Here is an 18,158-nt window from a genome sequence, read left to right as displayed (position 1 = left end):
CAAGCCAAGATGCCGTTGGCCTTCTTGGCCACCTGGGCACACTGCTGGCTCATGTTCAGTCGGCTGTCAACCAGCACCCCCAGGTCCTTCTCTTCCGTGCAGCTCTCCAGCCATTCTTCCCCCAGTCTGTAGCGCTGCATAGGGTTGTTGTGCCCCAAGTGCAGGACCCGGCATTTGGCCTTGTTAAACCTCATCCCATTGGTCTCGGCCCAGCAGTCCAGCCTGTTCAGATCCCTTTGCAGAGCCTCCCTACCCTCCAGCAGATCGACACTTCCTCCCAGTTTAGTGTCATCTGCAAACTTGCTAAGGGTGCACTCGATGCCTTCATCCAGGTCATTGATAAAGACATTGAACAGAGCTGGACAACCGTTCAAATGCAACCGTTATATGTAATTTTGCCATTTCAGGGACATGCATTCACCAATACAACAAGGTAGTGAGGAGCATTTGGGTACAACAATGGCAGGAAACAGCTTCTGGTCAGGTGAACCATGCTGTTCTGGTGGTCTGGGCATGACTTCCACACTGAGGAATCCCCACCTTCACTTTGTGTAGTGCTGTTTTCCCAATGAATATTATTTCATTTCTCATTTCATTGAGAGCTCATTAACTCGGTGACTCACAAATAACTGAATAAATTAGGTTGAAAAAGATATCTGGAGGTCATCTGGCCCAAACTCCTACTGAAAGCAGGGCCCACTTAGGTCAGGATTTCCAACTCAGTGCCCCCTGCGAAGTACTTCTCTGAATTAGTACAAACACAAGGAAAGCAGAAAGGCCAAACAGCAGCACAATACCAAGAGGAGAACAGGCAATGTGTGTGCAGATTTTGATGGCTTCATAGGTGCTTTGTATGACATGAGGCCAGTGCATGGGAAATACCATAAATTCTCAGTGTATTATGACATCGAAATAAAGAAAAGCATTTTCCAGTCTTTTTGAAAAATGATGGACTTTTCAGTAAGTTGTCTGAAACTGATAAATAGCAACTTATTTCTCACAGCCTGAAGTATTGCTCTGCCCATCCAGGGGTCAGTGGGAAGGGAAGAACTGGAAGACAACCGCAGAGTGGCTTGGGAGCAATGCTCCAGCATCAGGGCTTTAGTTAAATTGCTCGTGTATATGCTTGATAGTTTCCAGGTCTGTTTTGATTTCTGCTGATTAGGCAATTCCAGGTAAACAGGAATCCTGAACGTGAGCTAACAGCTCCAACAGAAGGGTTAGTTAAGAGCATAATAGATTTGCTAATAAATGTGTGTGGTTTACTACCTGCTGGAGCACAGACCTTCCTGTGGGAACAGCATTACCAGGAAGTAGGTTACTGCCTTTATTTGCATTCAGTGCATGACAAAGGGTGAAGGGGAGGCATGCAAACATACGCATGCCTTGCAGACACCTCCAACAGCAGCCTGTACACAAAGAGCTCCAATCACATGGAGATCTTCTTTCACAGTAGCCTTATCTCCAACTTTTCAACACTACAACAGCTTTCGAAGTGGAAAGTTAAAATAAGACCAGTTCTTATTGGCTTCATAATTGATGCTTGCTCAGAACAGTTTAGCCCCATGCTAATAATTAGTAACAGATCAATAAGCCTTAATTAGGGAAAGTGCTATCTTGCTGACTGCTAACGCCAGTGTCATTGCATCCATAGCACCCTACTGACAGAAGAACCTTAGCGAAAAGTTCAGGTGAGCAGAATAGGATTGAAATATTTAGCCCTCTACAGCAATTTGGATACATCTACGGTTAGTGGTAGATATATTCTATAGACAGGATGAGTCACTACAAAACTCACTATATGCAGAGACTCTATCTCATTTAAACCACTAAGCTCAGGTGTGAAATTCATTCCAAAGGCCACCTCAACCTGTCAGAAATTCCTTTCTTAACAAAGAAGTGATTGATTCCCATGTTCTGAACTTAAATTTCAGTTCTGACAGTACAGCTACAGGAATTTCAATAAATTTGGAAATTTGGAATTTATGTATATTCCTGTGGTGGTAATGTTAGAGCTATTCATATACCTGAATATTTTGTAAATTAAAAGTTCGTTATCTTACCTGCAGCATCAGTGCTACTCTTGCTGGACACAGTTTTCAACATCATCTTCTCACTAAGTAATAAAAAGAAAAATCATGATTTTAAATTACTAACAATAAAACTGTAATGAAGTTTATAATCAGCAATGAAATGGCCTTGTCTAGCATATATATTTTTAATTTAAATCACCAGTAGCTTGTCATTGTTTTCTTTTAAAATCAGCTTTTAATACAAATTAAGCAAGGAACAGAGTATAAGTAGTAGAAAGCACAGAGATGTAGCTACATTAATTCTTTTTAACACAAAGAAAAGTAATGCAGTTAATCTCCATCTATTATTTGGCATATTTTTCCTCTCTGCCTCACATTCTCATGGGGATGATAAAGATATTTAAAAATGATTGAGCATTCTGGATTTTTTTACTGTTACAGTTCAAATATTATTTTTGTTGATTGATTACTAAAATCATTACAGAGAAACAGATTTAATGAATTCTTTTTTTACCTAGAAGCATCTTTGCTATTACTTGTATTTGGCCCTTTAAAAAGCGCAGACTGAACAAGACCAGTTAAACTGGCAATCTGTTTCTCCATGGCTTGTATCCTCTCTCTGTAAGACAAGAGAATCGTTTGTTAAAGCCAGATATATTTGCTTTCAGACTTGTTTTTCTAGGTGAATGATTACCACAGGACTGGAAAGACACTACAGAATTTGTGCAAAGGCTCAGAGGTACCAGTTTGCATATACCTTGCTGCAGCAGCTTACCGCTTCTTGGTTTGAACAGCTTTTGCATGGCAACAGACAATAAAAAAGACATCTGCTTGGTTAAAAAAGAACAAAACAACCAACCACCGAGATAATAAACTCCTAGTGATCTCATGATTCAGGCACCTAAGACAATCAGTTAATGCCTCTTGGAACTAGTGAAAAAATCTTTTTTTTTTCAGTATTTCATATATTTTCAATACACTGGGCCAATAGTTTCGCCTATATATAAGATTTCAGGATTAAAGATTTTACACTTCTTGTTACTATTTTCACTTTCTCCAAACCCAGGATTTTTGTCTGCAAAGCATTTAATCTGCCCAAGCTGACTATTTCCCAGCCCAAATCCTTTTCACCTGTCATCACAACTGTCTGCTTTGGAAAGGACAGCAATGCAAACACAGGCATAGGATACTAAATGCAGACTGTACAGCAATTATCACAAAAAAGATTTGCTTTCATGCACATATCCTGAGAATTTTGTAAAAAGCAGAAGTAAAGAGATGAAGCAGAACTGTAACAGATACAGTCAGTGTTTTCCATAGGTACAAAAAGTCACTAAACAATAACAAGGACTCTTTTGGATAGGAAGACTAATATTTGAGTGTTTATCTGTTCACAAAACGTATATATTAGTCGCGTACCAGCTGACTTGCTCAGTAGGCTACAAACAGCCTTTTGCTCTCACAGTTGCGTACTTTCTCGTGCCACTATGTCAACACACCACAACACAGACACACATCAATATGGGACTTCAGACAGAACCTTCTGAAAATGTGTCCCTATCTGCCAGCAGTCAAGTGACAGAGGAGGGACAAAAAGCAAATGTGAATAGTGTGCGATGATTTTGGAAGATGACTGAGAACAAAACTTCTCACAAAAGCAAGTGACTAAGACCAGCAGTGATGACTGATGAAATAAGACGGGACAGACACATGCAGCCCCACACTTAGCTTGCTGCAGGGGCCATCCATCGCTGCTGTGGTGTCCTGGGCACATGGGAGCAGACAAGCTCCAGCCACCCCATATTTCCAGCTGCTATATGGTGGCCAAAGCAGTAATGCAAATAAAAAAGGGCCATAAAAGTCAAATGTAGATACCAATATCAGGCAAACACAAACTGACATGATATAGAGGGAGTAACCAGCCCAGCTCATGGCCAGCCAGATTATCCAGGCTAATTATTTAATTCACATTTGGGGGATGAGACAGAGGTTTAATGGAGTAGCACGCAGATACCATAGACAGGAAAGTCTCCGCGACATCCAGACGTTGAGAATACAGTGCAGCAAAACAAGTAACGAGATGCTAACAGACACAGGGAGGGAATCAGCCAGTCCCTCGCCAGCAGACGTGTTCTTACTACGATTTAATACATCATGCCTGTCTTTTTTGCCTCCATGTTGAAAGGTATTTTGAATAGTGATGAGAAGACTAGTGAATCTGACCTCATTCATTTCAAACCAAGAAATACATTACAGAATTTCCACTATTATAAGTTTTAAAATAAGAATCTGGTTCAGGCTACAGTTACCTTTGGAACAAAAACAAGTACTAAAAGCCTGGGATAAATATATCCAAAAAAACTTTAATGCAGCATTTTTGACACTTAATAATGAAAACATTTTTTCTCCCCAGATAACCATCACAAACCCTTCCCGCAGCTAAACTCAATTGGAAGTCTTCTGTTTTACCAATTCACAAATATGATGTTTTTTCCATCCCACATTCAATAATCTGGAAACAATTTTCTGCTTCAAAAGAGATTATGGCAACACAAAGCTGATCTTGTCCTTCGCCATGAAATCTAGGAAAATATGTTGTTAAGAGGGAGAGGGATGTTCCAGAGATAGAAGATGATGAAAAACAAATGAAATACTGGAATCAATTGCACAGAGCACATTATTTTTCATATGGTAAAAGCATTAAGAATGTGAAGAATCTACATGTGTTCTGGAGTCACTCTGTTAACGACAAGGCAGGATTTTTCCTGTAATTGTTTCACTGTAATGCCCAGACTCGCTATGGCCATCAGCACCAAACACTTCAAAAACAAGTGTCTCAAAGGAGGCACCTTTTAGGCAATAAATAAGAAGACCTCATTTTCAGTGACCTGGCGGTCACACAGAAGGTGGTGGGAGGCAGCACACTCCAGTGCGGACAGGGAGGGAAGTGGCTGGCCCAGTGGCAAGGCTGTTCCTTGGGCTGATGTGGTTGTAGGGCCAGTGACCGAGTCCTGCCACCCACCACATGGTCCCAGAGGGGCCTGGCTGTGAAGGTCTGGAGCAACCTTGGCCCCTGAGTGCTTTCCTCAGCCTCCGCTAGGCTGGAGTCTCTCAGGGAAGCTGGCATCATCACGACAGAAACTTTCGGTTCTCAACATTATCTTCTCTACCTCTCCCTTCTCACTTCTTTTGCTGTGTAGATGGAAGCTGGGGGGACAAATCTGCCCTGCCACCCCTTCCTGCACTGGGCAGGGTGGGGCCCAAGGCATGGGGCAGGCTGGTATGCAGAGCACTAGGACCAAGGGTCAGGCAGAACAAAATGCAGCGGTGCCTCTTTGCTGGCAGTGGTAGCATGAAAAAGTTGAACTCCACCTCTGTTCCCAGAGTAACTTCCCAGATAAATCTGCATCTCTCCACCACCCAGGAAGAGCAGAAAGGGTCCCCGCTACAGTAGTTGGGAAAGAAATGGCTATTTTATCAGCCTGAACATGGAAGGTCATTGTTCCGCATTGTTCTCCTGTGAATGCTGGGAGAGGCAGCGGTGGTAGCATGGTAGGGACCAACGGAGAGAGCAAGGTCAGAAGCAACTTCCAGCTCCAGCAGCCCTCTCTGTCAGACTTGGCCTTGGCTTGTCATACGGCCAGCAACGGCTGCTTGCCCGCCCTGTTCTCCCCAGCAGCCTGATCCACAGCCCTGGCCCCAGACATGTAACAGAATCACAGAATCATAGAATCATAGAGTCATAGAATCATAGAGTAGTTAGGGTTGGAAGGGACCTTAAAGATCATCTAGTTCCAACCCCCCTGCCAAGTCCAGGCACTAAAGCCCTGCCTGAGCATCCCACTCCACAAATTAAGCAGAAGCAAAACAAGCCCTTGCTTCTTTGAGGACTGTGCATTGAGACATCAAATTTCATCACTAAATTTCTTCCTTACAGCTTCACTGAGGTTTCATGTCATTTCATCTACTGCAATTAACTGGAAGGAATCCTAAGCAGGGTACAGTGTATTGCTAAATTGGCACCCACTTCTCACAGCAATACTATCAACGCGTGACTTGCATGTTGTTTCCCCTTCCTGGGGACATCTTTAATATTCGCATCACTGAGAATACGCTTCGTACAGACACAAACTAGAACTGGGCTATGTATCTGCTCATTGTTGTTCCTGTCTGACCCCAGGCTGTGCAGCGCATCACCCATAACAGATGTACTCAAACACCAAGTTTGACACCACAAACTAATTGGCACACTATCCTGGAGAGATTTTCAGTGACTTTGTATTTATAGTTAAACCTCAAGTGAAGTCTGTATAGAAATAAAAAAGAGGGTCAGAGATGAAAAAATACAATTTTTTCTACATTACCCTATGAGAGGAACGTTTCATTAGAGATGGAATACTCTAATACCTCGCTGGGAAAAAAAAAAAAAAAGGAAGCAGGAGTAGGTTGTCTTTCCTGAGGGCTTCCCTAGCACCAAGTGCAAGTAGCATAGTCAGGCCCAAAATAGCAGAGTGGTTCTCCAGGAAGGGTGTGAAGCAAAGAATAGCAGAGGTCTTCCATACTATTTCTCTTCTCCCAAGGGAAAGATACACAGAGGTGAATATTACAAACCTCTAAAAATAAGGTTAAATTTGGACTTTTTACAGCTTGAAGCTAAAGGGAAAAGGGAAGCTCAGAAGCACTGCCAGCTATGATACCATTTGACAACTCTTACCCTAGAGTCTGCATCTAATTTTCCTACAAACTATTCATCCAACAGAAGGAAGCCAAAGTACAATTTACCTTCCCTCCAATCTGTATTGGTCATCTGCATTAATCTTTTTCCACCTGGTTATTCAACATCTTTCACGTAGGAGCATGCAATTCTGTCCCTCTGGAAAGTGTCAGAGAAACTATTTCTGCAAAGTTCAGCTCCCTTATATAATTCTTAGTGTATTGCTGATGAGACTCTCCCACAGCCCATGGCTTTACAGAGTATTACCATTTTTTCCTGAGGCATAGAGTCTCCATCTGTATTTTTACGTATCAAACGATAAAGTGTTTTTGTGATGGGAGCAGTATCTGATAACCTATATGTGGCTATTATATTTTAGTCTCTAACTGCAAGCCATGTAAGCATAAAAAGAAGAGGACAAAAGTCGTGTTCAGACAGTAGAGAACCACAGTACACTCCTGAAATGCATTTGGAGGGAAAAAAGTTGTATAGTGGTTATGTTTTTAAGGCCTGTAAGGTAAATTGCATTTAATTTAATGCATCTCTGGGTAAACAGCTTCTTCTCAAATTTATCAACATCGAAACATCTGCCTTGCCTGTAGTAACTTCCAGAACTGTCCGCCATAAGCTACATAAGCAGGCCATCCAAAAATGTAACAGCAAGTAACTGTTTAAATAACTCATGCTTCACTCATTCTTCCTGTAAACATCAGTTTAAGGGACGATCATTCTTTGAAGATGAACTGCTGCAATCTGTTACAAATTCTAATAGATTTTATGCATATGAAAATTAACATCATTTATCTTTTTAAATCTCCAGGTACTTGTTGCTTCTTGCTATTGTAAAAGACCTTTACAGGGAACTCTTCTGCTAAATGAATTAGCGTGAGAATTTATTCAGTGCTTTATACCTTAGAAGTAGCTACCTTGAAAACACCTGAGCTAAAACTTATATAAGAAAGAATTAAGTGAACCAATTAAATCCCCCTCAACTCTGGCTTAAATAACAAGCCCAACAAGACTGGTTTCTGCAATGCAAAACTAAAATGGAAAACTCCAAAAGAAAAGATCATCAATACTGGTTTTCATTTTTTCTTCTGCTCCCTTGTCCCCAAGGACCATGTCCCAGGGGGTCCTACCGAGTAACTCCTTGAAGAGCTGGAATTCTGCTTTGCTGAAATTTAGGGTCCTGACTATACTCCTCGCCTGTCTCATATCCCTCTGGACTTTGGAACTCTATCAGTGTGTGATCCTGCAGCCCAGGCTGCATCCAGTCCTAATGTCACTGATGAGCTCACTTGTATTAGTGACCATCAGGTCCAGTATTGCATCCCCTTAGGTGGGGGTCTCTATCAGCTGGACTAAGAAATTATCTTTAATGCACTCCAGGAGTCTCCTGGATTGCCTACGGCTTGCTATGCTACTTTTCCAGCATATGCCAGGGTGACTGAAGTCCCCGAGTAGGATGAGAGCTTGCAAGTGTGAAGTCTTCTGTAGGTGGAGGAAGAAGGCTCCATCAGTAGGCTCTGCTTGATCGGCTGGCCTGTAGTATACACCAACCACAAGGTTCCTATTGGTTCCTCTATCTTTTATTCAGACCCACAAGCTTTCAACCTGTTTGTGGCTACTCTTCAACAGCAGCTCTTCACCTTCTATCCCTTTCCTGAGATAGAGGGCAATGCCTCCACCCCTCCTTCCTGGTCTGTCCCTTCTGAACAGCCTGTAGCTATTGACAGCCACACTCCAGTCATGGGATTCATCCCACCAAGTTTCCGCGATGGCAACTAGATTGTAGCTCCCTAGTAGCATGGTGGTGCAAAGCTCCCCTTAAGGAGCTGCAGAATTATCTGTATAGACACTGTTTGTATATTCATAAAAACGTAGCCTTGTGCATGCCTGTGTAGCTGAGTGAACAAATGAGATGCTGCTCACTGGCAGGAGATAAAGTCACATAGACAGAAAAGTTGTTGGCGCCTTCCCTTATTTTCAACCCCTTAACATGAACCTTGTAAAATTTCTGATCTCTTGGATTAGAATTGGCAAATACAGTCCAAATTATTTCCTAGTTATAATTAACGGAAGCTTGAGATGAAATTTCACATACCTGCATTTTCTACTTGAAAATGAATAGGTGCAAATCAGCTTTCACTGACTGTAGACTATAATATGCTCTCATACCCTTGTGTTAACATAACTACCAAGCTATAAGCTTGTAATTTTTGTGGATGGCTGATTTTCTTCTGTCCTCCATTTTTTCCCCACCAATGGACCTCACAACAAATTCTTTTTTCTGGCCAAGCATGATCAGAGGAGACTAATTGCTGAGCAAGTTGCTCAGGTGGAAGGGAAGTTTGCAGGCTATATGAAGCGCCATATCTCCCCAGTCGTTAAGTCAGTCAGCAGTTACCTTTTGCCTCTGTGAGCTCAGCATTTTCCAGCTATTCATCTTCACTTTTCTAAATAACTCTATAAAAGTTAACAGCACAAACAATACGCTAGAGATTAATGCAATTCATACAAATACACAGCAAATGACTGGCAACTTAACGATTTTTCTCTCCTATGGCAGGGTCTATGGCAGGAGAAGCCTTCACAGACCTTTGCGTAAATCTGGTCCTTAAAAAGACAGGAGAGATAATTTTCATCATTATCAGCACACAAAAGCTAACAACAGTCAGGTCACCAACTATTTTTGATGCTGGAAAAATCATTTGGAAAAGCATTTGTGTTTCAATTTCTTCCCTGGGAAAGACTCAGCAAGTTCCCCTCGAGGAACATTATTATAAACAATTGTCCTATTTTTATGCAAATTCATGTTCTACAGGAGATAAGGCAGTAACAATAAATTCTTCTCATTCACTAACACTAGATGAGAACAACTTCACTCCATAAAGAACCAAAACTGTAATATCAGAGTGTCATTCTTAACACGGGTGAAATATATTCCCTTATTAGCAGGAACAGAACATCATTTGCTCTTGCAACATGATCTGGTTGCCTGGAAAGAAAAATCCTAGTTAATCATTTTATTTTATCATAATTTTTCCAATGACTGAAATTTACACAAATGAAAATAACTAAAGATTCATCATGGGTTGACAATACTTTCAGATTAATAACGGGTGGTGTTGCATCTCTTCTAAATTAATAACTACCTTGACATACGTCTAATAAACACTGCAGCCCAGTGCAGCAGCCTCCTGCACATTACATTGTCCTCTGGGTGTTAAACAACACAAGATGCACAGATTTTGAACATTTCTCATTTGCATAAATTAAGCCCCTGCTGTGCCTTACCTTGTCTCCTTGTCCTTGGGCGTCACAGGTGATCCATAGCCAAAAGCCTGCTTGTCAACTGGAGAGGGCACCACCTCGGCCATGCCCGGGAGGCCAAGGGCACTCCGTGCTTTCGCATCCACAAACACAGGTGGTCCTGGCTCCTTTTTGAAGGACTGGCGGCTGGGGGAAGACCTGTCAGGCTGGATGGTGTGCGGGGGAATGTGAGCGCTATGGTGAGGATGAATATCAATCATTCTCATGTCAGCCACTCTGTGGGGTGAGGCGGGAGGCGTTTTTGAGCCAAGAGTAGGCAAGTGGCTCTCTGGGTACTTCCGTGACTTTTGTCTGTACAAGGACTGCTCCAGCATTTCAGGCTGTAGAGAAGGGTTGCAGTAAGTGCTTGATGACCTCATGGCACTGCGATGGTAGGCTACAATGTGATCAGGGACATCAAAGGGGTGTCCAGAATGAGATGCAGCCACACTCATCCTCCCTTCGTGAAACAAGTAGGGGTCACCATACAGACCTTCATTTCGGATCAGTGCAAGGTTTTTGTTACTCATGTCCTCGTCTGGCTTCACGTCCCGTCTCTCCAAAATGGCGCTTGGGCTAGGAGATATTGAACGCGAAGCTGGCACACTGGAGAGCCGGTCTCTGGGGATGGTGGCATTGCCTGGAACACCCATGGGCCGGCCCCCACCATATGGGATCCTAGACGGAGAGGGAGGCATTGAGTGAGGCACCGGGGTGGAAGGTGGAGAGCTGGGCATCACGTGCGGAGGGTGCGTGGCAGATCCAGGGCGGGATACACTTGGGCCATCTCGGCCTGTATAAGCAATTTCCCTCTGCATCTGGAAAGGAAAGGAAAAACATGCAATATTACAGTAATATAAAATTACTGAATGAGCAAAACATGATGTGGGTTGCAATGAGCTTGACATCTACATTAACAACAGGGGAAAAAAAAAAACCTCCAAACCCTCAAGACCAAATACTTTGTCATCTGCATAAACAAAACACTTTGGGACCTCAGTGACTAAAGAAAATAATAAAATGGGCTGCCTGTTAAAGGAATATGAGAGTTTCAAAAATGCTTTTATTTATGCAAATACCATTTTACCCTAATCGGATATTCACAGCTACCAAAACTGAAATCAGGAGTTTCAGTGTCAAGCGTTCTAAATGCACGTAGCCAGTGACAGACTTAAACAGTCTACTGATCAGATACACCGACTACAGTACACCAATCCCAAACATGGTAGAAAATGCTGATGCTCTGTCATCACAAACAGACCTGAAGACCTTAGAAAAGAAAAATAAATATTACAACTAATTGGCTATTTGTTTCAGTGCAGGATTTAGCCTTTTGCTGATAACGTGATGTGGTCTTTATTACACAAAGGATACACAAAGCATAGGAGAAGAACATACACACAAACATTTACTGACTGTAACACAGTCCAGTTGCATGAAAACTGTTTGACCCTACAAAATACATACCACGGATTTCCTTCATTGCAAAGATAAGAGTGCTTCAGGCAGTTTGTGGAGCACGCACTCAGAAAATCACTGAACATTTTTCATAGTTTTGGAAGCAGCAGATGTAACTCCTAGCAGTAAGCAATGAGCAAACAAGTAAAAGAAAAACTTCCATACCAGTGCTTTATTGACAGAGGCCTTGGCAAAAATCTGCAATGGATACATGTGCTTCTGAGACTGTAGAGTCTCACTCTACCCAGCAATGCCCTCCCTAGTAGGCTGAATACTGTCAATGACAGACACAGGAGAAACTCTCCCTCTAGCAAGCATCATGTGCCTGCTCTGGTGCCACTAGGGTAAGGTGAATAAACAGGGGGAGAAAAAAATCAACTGGGTTTCACCAACTACATAAGAAAAAAAATTACAGCTTTTAAAATTCGTTTTGGCAATTTCAGCTTCCCCCTCCATCAATTCCAAGAGATTGTAGAAAACCAAGCACCATCAAGGCCAACTACACATTCCTGAAGATACAGAGCACACACTAATGTGTGGTAGAAGTCACTGCTCTGAAATCTTCACTATTTTTCTCCCCTCTCACTCCTTGCTTTGACTGGATTCATCGCAGTTACGATGATCTGTGGCTGATGAAGCAAGAAATTATATTCTATCCCTGCCCCACCACAGTTTTTTCCACTGGAAAGGGAATTACAATAGCAGTATATAAACAATAGCTCTTCTCATCACAGCAGGCTCTGCACTTGGGAATTACAAATGACATTCCCCACGGCCAGAGACCAAAAGTCTGGAGTATCAGGTATCAGAAAGGAGAAAGCAGATAACCCGGTTGTGGCAGCGGCAATAATAAATAAGTGTAACTAAACAAAGGAGGTTATAAATGAGCCAGACAAAAAGTCCTCAAGTCAAAGGGGAACATGGGATAGTTCTGTCATTTGGACAGAGAATTACTGTAGCCTGGAATTTAGAATAAGTTATAACTAAACAGTATTAATGAAATTATCAGTGTCCATTCAACACAATTTTCTATTGATTTGAAGAAACACTGCAACATACTGAGCTGTAATGTGCGTTTGGATTCTGGACCTGGGCCAGTAGAACAATAAGACTACTGACTTGAGCAGCTTTTGGATCATGCGTCCAGGGTAAGCAGCCATAGATGTTTTGCATTGAGAGAAGAGCCCAGAGAAAGAAAAATCCTCCTGGGTTTCTATTGTACAAGCTATACCATGCCCTGATCACCTGCTTCAGCTAAAGCTACAACAGATGTAACAATATCTGGCACAAAATCCATAGACACTGGGATACTGGGATTGCAGTGAGAGGAAAATTCCAGTGTTACCTTGTAGAGAGGAGAACATTTCCATGAGAATCTTTGAAAGCAAAAGGTTTAATGTCCTCTAAGTTCTGGACTCCATATTTCTGTATATGTGAATTCATTTCTCATAATTCAAAGAAATATGTCAAAGAAAACCTCCTGGTTTTCACCTTACCGCATTGCCATACTTCAGGATGGAAATGAGAAGTTCAAATGTGAGGCTGAGCTCAAAACCCTGGGTCTGAATACTGACATATATAATGCTATTTACTTTTGCTTTAAAATAGCGCTTGGAGTACACAGCCTGAGTCAAGCCCCCATAGGGCTGGGCAGGGCATGAATGCCTAGGCTGACAACCCCTTCTTGAAAAGTTAACTTTCTATTTTAAGCCATGACTCAGTCCCTGGGTGGAGTGTGGAGAAGGGGAGAACAGTCGGAGTCAGAGAGTCCAGGGTACCCAGGGCAGGTGGATCACAGTATGTGGGCTGGGCAGGGACACGAGCCAATGACCAGCAGCCAGGCATCCTTACTGGTCAGATTACTCGGTCTTCTGCCACCTGGTCAATATTTTACATCTTTCCACTTTTCTCTCTTCTCCAAAATCTTCAGGTTCTTTGCTAATGGCAACTTTAAAACGGCAAATGCCAGTCTCCTCTTGCTTCTCATTTATACATCTTTTGTGTGATAATCAAGGCACACTACTCTCTCTCATATACGCCCCACCTCCTGTGCTGTTCTTCTGTCCTCCACCAAAAAAAGCCCATGTACTCAATGAAAACACATATTCTAATATGCAGGCTGTCTTGAGCCACATGTTCTTGGACTTCAGCTCCATGACTCAGAGACAGAGAAAGAGGACACTGGGCTTATCTGAGTCTCTAAATACTAGGTGCTATCACAGCCAATTGCTTTGGGGGCAAAAGGAAGAAGATTTTTTAGTGCAAACCTAGGATCATGTGCTTTTGGACTGCAGCCATGTAATACATTTGCCTGAGGGTGTGGGTTCTTTAGCACACAGCTCTTCCTTGTTCTTACTGCCTGTAGACTTTACATTCTTGAAATGGAAACTTGGTTTGTCAATCCTTGTGGTAAAATACAGCAAATGGCTAGCAACAATTTCCGTATAAAACATTTGAAGGAAAAAGGGATCACTAGGAATCTTTCACTTCCTGTAGTAAAAAAGATCACACCATGTTTAATAATCTCTTGTGGAGGTTTTTGGTCAGTCTAACAGCACTTAAGTCTGTAAGATACAGATTTAGAATCTTTTTTAGAACAGAACAACAGAGATAGTGAGGAGTGTTTCTATATACTGAAGAGTGAACATAACATAAAACCAGTTCTTTTATTTCAAAACTAGTTGGCATACTCAATGACTTGCTGTAGCTTGAATATGACTATATGCAAAAAAGCTAGCATATCAGCTATCCATCCACCCAAACAGATGACCTTATAAAGAGTCTTGCTCCTGGTAGATCACATAAAGTGCAGGCAGAGCCAGTGTCTCTGCATACAGCAGAACATATACCCTGGCCTCTCGAATATCATAGCTCCCATGAAAGAAGGACACAATCATGGTATCATAAAAACTTATGGATAGCACAGAGCAAACTGCTATGTAGTGGTTCAACAGCTGGTGATTTCTGCCATACAATCCAGCCTGTTTTGTTGTCCATCAAGACCAATATAACACTGTGCTGATCTTTATTCTGAATTTGTTAGGGCTGTCCTGTCCCATAGGTCAATCTTGTGGTCTTTCCCAACACGGGCATCTCACAATGAAGAAACCACCCTTACTTCTGCCTTTCCAGCTGCCTCAACACATCATTCACACCTGTGGCACACACTAGAGAGGGCAAGCAGAGCCGTACCGGCAGGCACACCAGAGCAATGCCAGCCAACACCAAGCACTAAGCCTGCCGCTGATTCGTGGGCACCACACCAACCCTTCACCTCACCACACAACTGAATACCAGAGGCACAGCCTGACTCATGCCATTATCTGCTAACATCTCATAGCAAAACATGGGCAAAGGGAAAAGTAGGCCAGAGTTTCTGACCTGGCAGCCTTTCCCATTGCTCTCTCAGGCCTTGTCTACATCAAAAGAGAACACAGCAACTGGCTTTAACCCAAGTATATCAGCCTGCCAAAATACCTATATGGAGAATGTTTTCTCGATGGACCTTACCCATGCAACCTCTTGGCGACACCGTGGAGTTCCCAACAGACTCCATCAATCACCTCTCAGGCACATGAATCTATTCGTTTTCTTACTCTCCTGTTCATACTCTGCGTTTCCCTGAGGAATCTACACCTACGCTCCTCAAGCTCGCACACCCAACAGTAAACAGAGGATACCAGCAAAGAATTTTATTAACAGCTTGGGGAGTTTTTGATGAAAACGCTGCAGAAAAGCTAAGTACTGATAAAGTAATCTATCTGTAAGGACAGATAGATTTCTTTTATGGAAATTGCTCACCAGAAGAAAATCATCTAAAAACTGAAGCAATCCTTCACTTTTCTAATCACGAAAGTCTTAATTAAAGAACCAGAAATCCAACTATGATGCAACGCCTTAGTTTGTTCTTTCTTCATAAAAACAAATTGACAGCTTTACTGACTAGTTGTCCAAAACCTCAGTTTAATCAGTAGTTGCACTATGAAATACCACTTCTGTAATGACTGATCATTCCTACAGGTTGGGTCTGGATAGCTGAAAGTGCAAATCTCATTTTGAAAAAAAAAAATTCATATATCATTTTCCTATTTCTAAAATAATATCATTTACAGTAAGAAATAGTGCAGTTGAAAATCACAAAATTGGTAAACTCTCTGGAAATGACAATTTTTAAGTACCTGTGCCATGAATATCTGTCTGAAGCCAGATTCTTATGCTATCAGACATCACTGAGATGTTGTCACCCATGTCTGTTTCTGCCTCCCCACAGTGTGCCCTTTATTTCCTATAAATTTCCCCATACTACTGGGTCATCACAGGAAAAAAAAAATCTGTGCTGGCTGCTGCTGCGGGTTCCTCCACTTGCCCAATGTCATACTAGAAAACTGCAAACACATTAGCACAGTTTTAGCTTTTTCTGGTCAGGAACTTTCCAATGAAAAATGTTTTCAGCAGACAATCCTAATCCAAAAAAGCTGAAACATCTGGTAAAAACATCAGTAAAGACAAAAGTTAGAAAAAAAACACCCAGCAGATTTCAGCCAAACACGGACTGATTTCTTATCAGACATCCCCGGAGTGCTCTAGAGTTTTGGCTTTCCAGATTCATAGACCTGGGGCAACTCGGTTGCCATGGTTGCTTCTCTTGGTAGTTTTGGGGTGGTGATCTGGACAAAGTAGTAAGACTTGCCAGGGCTTTCAACATCCATTGCTTCTCAGCTATGCTTCCAGACTAGATGTTTATTTGGCAATTTTAGGTAAGAATGAGCCCCATTCAAAAAACTGATTTAAAATGTTCAAACTTCCCATGAATGGGGAACTCCAAGACCCAGCTAACTCTTCTTAGCATGTCCCACATATTTCCGTTGTTTTTTGCTGGATAATTTTCCAGAGAAGGAGTTGCACATGCCCCCGATAAACTTGAGCATTTATTATAATTAACTTCCTGTTATTAGCATGCATCTAGGTTTCAGTTCTTTAGCTCCTTTTGCACAGTTTTGGTACATGCCTAGCTGTAAAATCTCCGTACTATAGCAAAAGAAGAGCTGAGCTAAAAACTCAGAACATTTGTGAAACTGTAATTTTCTGGTTCCGATTACACCAGAACAGAATACTTAGTTGAACATATATGGACATGGCAAGAGAATCACTTGGTTTTTCTTCTTCCATTCATGCTCTTAATTCTGTTTTTTCTTTCCTCTGATCAACAGCACTGCAATCAGCCAATGTAAGATGCTGCTCAGGGATGAGCCTGTAACGGTAAGTGATGGTGAACCCACACAGTCCTCCAATTTCTATGTTCACAGACTTTCATTTGCCAGGTTCAGCTGGCTAAAAGCTGACATGAGCAAAATAAGAGAACAAGAAGACGATGTTCACTATCCTAGGAGGTGGAATTCAGAGCACGTAAGTGTGACTCTACAGAAAGGAGGCATCCTCAGTGAACCTTAATCGGGTGTCATCACTACACTATCCAGTATCACTGCAACATCCAATCTCTGTACCCTTCTGCTACTTGTGCAGGTGTACACAAAGGTAACAACATAAGCACTATTTCATCCTCAAGAGCAGAACTTTTAGGATACCATATTGTAATTGCCCATACACTGGCTTGAAACTTAGCCATACCATCACTTCCCTTTCCCTGTAATAGAGCATCAAATACATTCTTAACATTATTGTCCCTTATTTTATACCTACATCTCTAACACACTTCTGCATGAACTCATCCCCTACAGCGATTGAAATATTTTTCCTCAAGGTACTTTACATGTCTAAGTATATTCTTTATACCCCTGGCTACATATAAACTTAATTCATACCATATTCTAAAGCTCCCATGGGGAAAACAAAGAATTTCTAGTTCAGTTTTTACTGAATGTAAAACATAAAATTCTAAGCTAACCACAAAATAAATTTAATGGTAATATCAACAATAATGTTTGATTGCTTCACCTTGCCTCTAAGTCAATGTGTACGCTGAGGATGTATCATGCAAACAAGCAGAGAGGAGAGTTTCAGACCAAATCCTACAGAGTCTGCTCTTTCAGGCATAATTTCTTCAGCTATCCAGATGCTACTCTGAGTATTTGTTTCTACAATTAAAAACAGCAGCACTCCCATTACACTCTTAGACAGTATTGTTAGCAACAGACAAATAAAACAAATCTTTGATAAGATTTTTGCTCTGAAATAATTAAAGCCACTTACTGTTACTTAAGGAAATCACCTCTATGACTACAGCAGTAAGATGAACATTTGGTTCCACTTCTTCTAATAAAGCACTCTTTGTTTTCAGCCTTTAATCTAAATTCTCAGTCTACAGTATAATATTTTGTATATCCACGACTTCTGGGAAAAGATTCTGAAACAGTAAAATGTTGCTCATTCGTTCTCCTCACAACAGGGGCAGGCCATCTTGCTTTACTCGGTCATCTAAGTAATGCCGCTTCAATAGACTGAAGTATTTTTCCACATGACAAGCTTTCAATTTCTCCTCCCCTTCGAAATTAGTCACTAAATAACCTCCTTGGCATGTCACCCAGTCACAAACTGTGCAACGCTATGTGATTCAATCATTCAACCATTTTTTAATGTGTGCCTATAAGATATATAGAAAAAGATTAATGTTATGGAATGAA

General features: G+C 41.6%; 1 protein-coding gene across 19 annotated transcripts in view; it reads right to left on the bottom strand.

Annotated features, from left to right (window-relative positions):
- The window catches only part of KIAA1217 (KIAA1217 ortholog), a 362,749-nt gene that overhangs the window by 44,345 nt on the left and 300,246 nt on the right, over positions 1–18,158 (bottom strand). For 14 of the 19 annotated variants that reach the window (XM_054058353.1, XM_054058352.1, XM_054058359.1 and 11 more), the window contains 3 exons: positions 10,045–10,877; positions 2,548–2,652; positions 2,064–2,116 (listed from right to left, as the gene is read on the bottom strand). In XM_054058353.1, the coding sequence (XP_053914328.1) occupies positions 2,064–2,116; positions 2,548–2,652; positions 10,045–10,877 (991 nt within the window). Of the gene's footprint in view, positions 1–2,063; positions 2,117–2,547; positions 2,653–10,044; positions 10,878–17,727; positions 17,952–18,158 lie in introns of those variants that run through there. The other 5 variants (XM_054058354.1, XM_054058365.1, XM_054058357.1 and 2 more) reach the window with 2 other exon arrangements.

The sequence above is a fragment of the Cuculus canorus genome, chromosome 2, assembly GCF_017976375.1.
Source record: "Cuculus canorus isolate bCucCan1 chromosome 2, bCucCan1.pri, whole genome shotgun sequence".
NCBI classification, from domain to species: Eukaryota; Metazoa; Chordata; class Aves; order Cuculiformes; family Cuculidae; genus Cuculus; species Cuculus canorus.
This window is presented reverse-complemented; position numbering and strand designations above follow the sequence as displayed.